The sequence below is a fragment of the Cebus imitator genome, unplaced genomic scaffold (genome assembly GCF_001604975.1).
Source record: "Cebus imitator isolate Cc_AM_T3 unplaced genomic scaffold, Cebus_imitator-1.0 Scaffold411, whole genome shotgun sequence".
In the NCBI taxonomy this organism is placed as follows: Eukaryota; Metazoa; Chordata; class Mammalia; order Primates; family Cebidae; genus Cebus; species Cebus imitator.
In genome coordinates this window covers 1374761-1383955 of record NW_016107726.1, presented here as the reverse complement: position 1 = coordinate 1383955, position 9195 = coordinate 1374761, and the positions used below count along the sequence as shown (strand labels likewise).

The 9195-nt window shown below is 34.5% G+C and overlaps 1 protein-coding gene across 3 annotated transcripts in view; it reads left to right on the top strand.

The window, feature by feature from the left end:
* USH2A (usherin) overlaps positions 1 to 9195 on the top strand; it is a 777259-nt gene that overhangs the window by 525884 nt on the left and 242180 nt on the right. For all 3 annotated transcript variants that reach the window (XM_037731607.1, XM_017509227.2, XM_037731606.1), the window contains exons 43-44: positions 1242 to 1576; positions 2487 to 2609. In XM_037731607.1, the coding sequence (XP_037587535.1) occupies positions 1242 to 1576; positions 2487 to 2609 (458 nt within the window). The remainder of the gene's footprint in view (positions 1 to 1241; positions 1577 to 2486; positions 2610 to 9195) is intronic.

The window sequence follows — 9195 nt, the reverse complement described above, 5'->3', positions numbered from 1 at the left end:
AAAAAAAAAAAAAAAACATACAGTGGCAGCCCTTTTTATCACCAACTATTAGTAAGAATACTCTAAAGAAAGTCTCAGGTCATAGTTCTCCTGGACGAAACCTTTTCTCCTTGATTTAAAATAGAAAACTATGGTCAGTATTTCTACATCTTAATTTCTATATTACTCCTCTTTGTTTTGCATGGAGTTACAAATGTACGTATAAATATATCACCTTGTAGAAAACTGTCTCATGGTTTCAAAATAACTAGAGAAAAAATATCATCTAACAAACCATGACTACAATTACTAACTAAACTTCACCTCTGTGCGCATGGTACTAAGTGAATTTATCCCTGCTATGAAGAAGCTTACAGACTATTTGGGACATGAGATATATATCCTGATATTAAGGAGCATTAGAAGGTACCAGTAAAAGAGGAAACTGGATAACATATAAATAAGTGATTTTTGTCACGGCCTGTGCACATTTTTTAGGATCTCTTTTCCCATAAGAACATGAATGTGTTACCACTATCCTCCTGTACAGTTTTGCCAGAAAAGAAAACAAACTTCAGACATTCTAGAATTCTATCACAAAATGTTGTTCTTTCTTCTGATGCTCAAGTCCGCGTGTTAGCTAAGCACAAACATCTTTGGCTTCCCTTTTCAAAACTTTCTACACATTTCTTATCTCTGAGAAGAGGATGTGTTGTTAATGCTTTACTTGGTAAGTTATATATAAGTAAGATTCAGAAACTCAATTTTGCATCTTCAGAAAATATGGATAATGATGTATCTTTCCCTTCCTCTGCGAAAAAGTGACTTGTTTAGCCGGCACACTAACAATGCAAAGAAATGAGTTCTGAGGCTTCATTTAATTGAGTTATAAAGAAGAAAATTATCAAATCCTATGCTACCCTGTTGAAGTATGTGGATGTGTGAATATTATCCATGTGTTTGCTCTGTGTCCTTCGGAACACCCACAGTGATGATGAATCACTAAGGTGTGTATTAGTCTGACAATCCCAGAAAGTAGCAAGACTGAAAGCCAAACCCAAGAAACAGCATTTCATTTAGCTCCTGGTGTACTGCTAATTGATCTTAAACCCTTCAGTACTACCTAGTGCAAAGCACTAAGGAGAATGTAGGCATTTAGAAAATGACTTCACTGAAAACAAGAGCAAATTCTAGGCCTTGTGAACTTCAGTTGCTCTATTCCTGTATCATCACACTGATTCTAACTTTATCTTTTATTTCAGGTCACTTGGAAACCCCCACTAATCCAGAACGGAGACATACTTAGTTATGAGATTCGCATGCCTGACCCTCACATCACTATAACCAATGTGAATTCCACAGTATTAAGTCAAAAAGTTACTCATTTGATTCCTTTCACTAATTATTCTGTCACCATTGTTGCTTGCTCAGGGGGTAATGGGTACCTTGGAGGGTGCACAGAGAGTTTACCTACCTATGTTACCACCCACCCCACCATACCTCAGAATGTTGGCCCATTGTCAGTGATTCCAGTAAGTGAATCATATGTTGTGATTTCTTGGCAACCACCATCCAAGCCAAATGGACCGAATTTGAGGTAAGAGAGGGTGACTATGATTTTGTATTTTGCTAGGGTCCTTATCTCTCCAAGAAGTAGGGAAGAAGGCTTTTTATTCACATATGAACATAGGATTCGTTTGGCATTGAATATCCCCTGATTCATAACTTTCATACACTTCAACTTATGAAAACATCAAAGTTCATCAAAATAGAAAATTAGTCATTATATTTGAGGAACCAAAAACTCTTGAAACCACAATTACTATTTTCTAAGGATTCCCTGCATAATCCATCACTTGATTTTCAACATATACATTTATTATGTGTTAGGCAAACCTGATGTTTTATATGATGTAGAACCTGTATGTTCTATATGATACATTTGCACGAATGTGCCTCAGAATTCTAAAGCTAACACAGTAGTTCTTTGGCACATTATTAGTATATGGAAACTTGTGAGTATATGGAAACTGTGGTCAGGGATACAGATAAGATGAAAGGAAAGAGCTGTGATTCAGAAATGGTTTTGCAACAATTCAAACTTGTTACTTGGCCAAGAATACAAAACTGATAATATTGTCGTTGTTTATAAAGTATGGATAACAGTAGAAAACCATTAACTTGATAAGCTTTTTGTATTTCTCCTTTGTGTGAAACTAGCAATAAAGATTTGGCAAATCTGACACAGAGGAAATCTAAAATGCTATTATTCTTGCAGATAATAGTAAAATATGAATGTAGCTGATTTTTCAAAATATTAAATATATGGAATTTGATCCAGAAAAAAATGTTCATCTGAAACAAAACCTCATAACTATAAACTTAAGATGTTATTCTTTATGTTTGCACACATATATCACATGCACATGCCACGAAACAGCCTGAATTTTGGTAATCTCAATATTAGCTGAGATAATCCTGATGTTCCTGCATGTCTTTTGCTTTAGATATGAGCTTCTGAGACGTAAAATCCAGCAACCACTTGCATCAAATCCCCCAGAAGATTTAAATCGGTGGCACAATATTTATTCAGGAACTCAGTGGTTTTATGAAGATAAGGGTCTTAGCAGGTGAGATTACAAAAACTATAAAAACAAATGCTGGCATTTAGTTCTGGGCATGTTGAATAGTTCAGAGTATCGTAGTGTCTTCATTCTGTGAGCATGTTATCAGTTATGCAATAAAACATGTTTGTTTATTATCTGTGGCATTAATCATTGAACTGTAACAGTCAGCATGTTTAATGTTTTCCATCTTAACTGCATGCTTAAAATAAGCCTTTTGAAGTTGAACTTGTAGATGTTCAAGCCTTAACCTATTGCCTTTGTCACAGCTCTATCTAGACATGAAACTAAATGGAAGAATTTGGAAATATTGAATGCATACAAAACGGGGAAAATTCCTGGGGACTTGTAGAACGTTTGCTATTTCTAGAAAATGACTTATAAATGAATTATAATGACTTATAATTGATTCTAAGTCATCGATTCAGTCCACAAAAAAACATATTTAGTAAACTGGATTGGGGCTTGAAAGAATTCAATCTAGAGTTCAAAGACATTAAGTAAGGACTAATGGGTGATGCTAGAAAAGAGTGATACATGGGAGGGTTCGGAGATCTGGGCTCTGCTCTATCTTGTGCTAGAGAACTAACTTTGTTATAGGCCACAAAGCTTAATTTCTTAATAATCACTTAACTTCCCTGGGCTTTATTTTTGTTGTCCATAAAATGAGATGATTTTATAGAATTAAATGACTTCTAAATCTTCATGAGTTCAAACAATGTGATTAAATTTCAAAAAACATGAATGTTATTTTATGAAAACTCAACAATCATATTTTTCAGTAACTTTTCTATCTAGGTCCTTATTCTTCTAGACCCACCACTGGGTAGCTGTAGTCTCAACCCTGTTTACCACTCTAGCCTTGCCTCCTCTTTCTTACCAAGGCAACATTTGCATTGCATTCAGTACCTCCAACATAGGATACTTGCTCATTCAGCTTTTCCTCATAGTTGCCTTTTCCCATTGCCTGACTAGATCATCTGTCACATCTTAGCCTAGAGATTTCTTCCTCTAGGAAGCCTTTTCTGCTCACGCTCTTGCTGGTCTGATTCAGCTCCTCTGTAATATTTCCATAGGACATCCCCTAACATATCACTATTATCATTGTAGTGTACTGGCCTGACTGCCTATCTGGACACCACGTTATATTACCAGATCTACCATAAGGCAGGGGTGGTATCTTCGTGACTCCATCTTCAGTTCCTAGCATAGTTCCTGGCACATAGCAGCACATAGTGCCCTGCTCCTGAATACTCCAGTGAATAATAGATTAATTCAGTCAAGAATTACTTCACTTCTCTGTGCCTTAGGAATATTGGCTGTAGTGTTCTTCTCTCAGGAGGATGAACAAAACTAAGGAAAATTATCTTGTCTTCTTAAAAAGTTGTGGTGGGAAAACATCCTAGTTCTTGTAAGATTCTCGGAGACAGACAGCACATAAATCTAATCAAGCAACAAAATGAACTACATGAAACTACCACTTTTATAGGTGGAGATTGGTCAATTATTAGCAGATCCATGTTGCTCATCCTAAATTATCATGGTCATTATACTGTTCTCAACTGCTTTGGATTCGTTACTTACTTAATTTGGCATCCCTATACGATTGATTATCACTTCAGTAGAAGAAATTTATTTATTTAGCTTATTTTTGCTTACTGTGTGCTGAGGCACTGTGGTAAGGAACAAAAGATAAATGCATCTTAGCCCTTGCCCTCAAAGAACTCACAATCTAGAGGAGGAACCCTTCCCCCGTCCCTCCATATAGAGTGTGTTGTATGTATTAATTGCTATCATCAGAGTTATCTACAAAGTCACCAATTCTGCCTAAAGCAGTCATTTCAAATAGTAGCTTTCTATGATCTGGGAACTCTAAGTGTTTAAATATAACGATTTCAAAAAATACATAGAATCTGACTATTTAACATTACTGAATCTGAGTTTTAGCCATGAGATACTCAGCAAAAACACAGAATAAGTACCCAAAAGTTAATTTTGTTTCTTTACACAAGAAATGAAAACATTAAATAATTGAGACCAAGGCCATAAACTTAGTTTTGAATTTTTATTGATTCCTCTAAAGATTCTTAATGAGAAGTTCAAATCTGAGGTTTCAGGAAAGAAATAAAGTGAATTTCTACAACTTAAATTGAAACATGAATTGACATAAACACACCCATGACAGCTGCTCCCAGAAGGGAAGGGTGCAGATAACAAAACTGTGTTGGGGGGATATTTTGACTAGTTTCATAAGCCAAATGCCATTTTCTTTCTGGTAGGACTTGCAAAGATTTTTTACATATTCAAATAACAGCTACAACTTATATACAACTTGTAGAAAAAAAAAATCATTTCTTCTTAGCATTCAGAGTAAATGGCATGAGTCTACGAGAATCTCTTTTTCTATCCTTTATAAGTCCAAAAAAGCTAGGAGTGCCTTTAGCCCAAGGGGGAGTATCTTGTGTCTCCCAAACATGAGAGAAAACCAAAATTTGGTCCCCTGGTGGGGGCCATGTTTTTTTGTTTAAAGGAAGTGATCTTGTTTGATCAGATGGTGCCACTGGCCACCTTGGCAATAGCTGGGGCTCCTGGTTCCTGCTGGCCAGCTAGTGGTCTCTCAAATTGCAGAGGGGGACAAAGCTGAGTATTCATCATGTGTTGCTGCGCACCTGTGTTACGGTCCCTCCGTACCCCTTCCTTTGGCCTGTATTTGTTTTGTTGATTTATTTGTTTGGCCAGGTATGTTTTCTTGGGTTTTTAATTGAATTCTAATAACTTTGGGAGGATTATGTAATGTCCTATTCTCCCCAGAGTCTACCATCCCAATTTCCTTCTTAACATAACATCTGCATAAATAAAGAGAGCACTGAAGTGTTTCTTACCATCTTGACTTGAATATCACCATAGCTACATTTAGAATCAGCTTTTAAATGGCACTTCTCTTGGTATAAAAAGTAAAATTAAGATTCACTAGACATCTCTTTATGAATATATTTGTGACAGTAAATATAAGTTGAAGCCAATTTCCTAGTTTAAGTGGTCTATTTTGGCTAATATGTATTTATAATGTACAGAAAAGCACCAATTTAATTTAAAATATCATTATATTTAGAAATTTAGATCACTCTAGTAGTTAATTTTTCTTTATCTCCATGTACAAAGCAGTCTCAAGCCAATTATCCAGATAATTTAATTCTAACAAAAAATACTTTTTGCTCTTATGATTACATTACATAAGGAGTAATTTTTATTTAAATTGCACAGCTAGTTACCTCATTATTGAATTTTGCTCTGTCTGTGTAGACACAAACTCCATATCACTACAGGTTTATACTACTTGTCAGTTTCTAACTTTTCTTCCTTAATAATTCTGTGCAAAGTGGCCAAGTTATGGTTGTTGGGGGAACTATAACTTTGGGTTTCCTGACATTTTCATCACTTGGAAAAACTGGCGAACGTGCTGTTATCATCTGAAGCTGCCGACGTGAGTCAGGCAGGGTTTAACAAGAGGGCGACGACCTCCTTCATTTTAAGCATCAATCTACCCTCACAATTTTCAGCACCTAACAACACTGCCTTGGTTCATAAGTGGTCAGATAAAACTGCTAAGAATATAATGCAGCATGTTCTTCTTTTCACTGTGGATTTAAAGAAGGAAGAACAAGACATAAGAAAGAATAGGGTTATTTTACTATTACAGAGAAAACATTGCCTTGCAGATTACAATTGAGATTTATAAATTAGCTTTAAGTTTATAAATGGAGGTATGTTCTAATTGCTCTTCCTTTTAATTATTTATAAATTTCTCAGAGTGGTTTTTTTTTTTCAATGACAGTTTGGATGGAGACCTCTGTGATTCCTCGAGGATCCCCTAATTCTAGTACATTTAAATTAAAACATTCAGAATTAACACATTTTTGTTTTAGTTTTCAAAGAAGGAAGGATAAGACTTGTTTAAGATTTAAATACTTAAGCTAAATTATCATAAATTCTAAGTTTAAATCTTATTGACATATATTTTCATATATATTTTTAAATCTACTAAAATAAAGATGTGTCAAGCCCTAAAAGAGGATGCCATTTCTGTGAGGTATCATATTCAAAAGAATATAACTTTTTATATTTATATTCCTCCTCCTTTGTAATGAGATTAAATGTGTATCAATGACATCTTCATCTTTGCTAGTATGAAAGACTGGCTCAGTTCCATGTCACATGTTTCTATAACATAAATAATTTCAGGTTGTAACTATTAAGTAAAGAAGTTAACTTTGTACATAGAAAGGCAAGTGAAAGGAAGGCTTCTCCCATGACTACCTAGATGAGGTAGATCCTGTTAGTTTCTTCCTTAATATGTGAATGTGAATAAAAATAGGAATGAAAGCCAACTTCTGTCAACACTGGTATGCCATCTCATAGCCATGTACTTAATTCAAAATGAGTAAAAATGTATTTCACATTCAAATTAAATTGGCCACAGTGCTTTCCCCATTGGATTTTTTTCAATGCTTTACATTTCCCTGATGCTGTTCTTTTCTGTGTCATCATATTAAGTATTAGCTCATTGTATTAGCTCATTTTGCTAGCTGTAAAGGAACACCTGAAACTGGATAATGTATAAAGAAAAATTTACTTGGCCCACATTTCTGCAGGCTGTACAAGAAGCTTGGTGCCAGCATCTTCCTCTGGTGAAGGCTTCAGGGAGCTTTTACCCATGGTGGAAGGTGAAGAGGGAGCAGGCATGTCACATGGCAAGAGAGAGATCACGAGGGCAATGGAAGGAGTGCCATGCTCTTAAACAACCAGCCCTCGCCCGAGCTAATAGCGTGAGAACTCACTCATTACCACAGGATGACACCAAGCCATTCATAAGTGATTCACCCCCATGACCCAAATACCTCCCACTAGAGCCAACATCCAACATTGGTGATCACATTTCAACATGAGATTTGGAGGGGACAAATATCAAAACTCTATCACTGATGAAAAATGAGCTTCTAAATCCAGAAGGATGTGTTTTGTTATAGGAGGGTTTTATCCCTATTGTTTTCTTAGAAAAAAAAAAAAAAACTACTTTTGTTGTCTCTCTTTCTTTCTCATGTTGATGACAAAGTAGAACAAAGATTGAAATTATAGCAAAATTACCTTAGGTCTGACAGTTCTGGTAGTGTAAGTACAGATAGCTACAGAAACACAACAGCCTCAATTTTCACTCACAATCTAAAATGTCTCATATTACAAAAATATTCAAGCATGTTAAACATTACTTTACAATTTTTGAAGCAAAAATCTTCAATACCATTTTTAGAATCAACAAGTAGATTTTTTTTAAGTGCCTACCATCAACTGAAAACTTTAATAGCCTTAGACTTAAGTAATAGAAACAGTATTGCATTTTTCTTTGTTTGCTGTTCTCACAAAAGATTTGAAGATGGAAAGAGCAGTATGCTTCATCTGATGTGTGTTCAAAGAAAAAGGAATAAATGAATAAATATTTTAGATGTTCTCGTTTAAAAATATATTTCTGTAAAATTTTTTATACCCTGTGGCTCCAGGTGGACAGATAACAATTTTATTATTTTTAACATCTGGCATATTGGTAACAGCCAATAAATATTAAATGAATGAACAAATGAATGAAAGAAGTGATGTATTATATATGAAAAAGTGATATAATTTGTTTTCAATATATTTTTAAAAGGAGCACTTTGCTAAGTTTCAGCAGAGATATTTTTTCTATTGGACAGGTGATTTTTATCCCACTAACCTAACAAATTATATAAGTGACCTGAAACTTTTGAGACTGAATGCTTAAATAACTGTGAAGCACCTATTCATTCATTTATAAAATTATCTATTCTATAAATAAACAAATTAAAACTACATCATTTAAACATAATCTAGTTTTCTAATTCATTGGAGTAATAACAACTGAACCTTGAAATGAATATTGTTCCACAAGTAAGATTTTAACACACATTATTTTTTATGAGTGAAAATACCATAGTCATGTCTATACCATAACAAAGTTTACCATTTGCTGTTTGGGGAGTGGGGGAGGGAGAAACCGGAGGATGGTCTCAAGCAAATGAGTCATTCAGAGAAAAACTATTGTAATAGCCCAAGTATTCCTAAATGGACCTACAAACAATTGGTCTTACTGGCTACATCATAGATGCAAAATAAGTATTCACTTACTTGGACTACTTACATTGCAAAAGCTTTTTCCTACAGAGTTTGAAATGGACACTTTTCAAGTCATGCCTAGAGAACACAATTTGTATTTAGAGAAGAAATTGATTGATAGACATAAGTTTTGTCATGAGTATATGTTAATTGATCTAGCACTTTTGTTTTCAAATGTATTATTTTATCATTTATTAAATGAAATGCCCCATTTGATATCAACAATCTATATGTAAGTCCATTTGAAAAACAATATACATAGAGTGAGTGGAAAACCACTTCAAGCCAATTAATACATTCTTTTTTTGGTATGAAGTGGTGAAATATGAATCAACATATATACATAGAAAAGCCATAGGTGTATATTCTTACTAAACACAGAGTGGAATTCAGATGAAATGAAAAC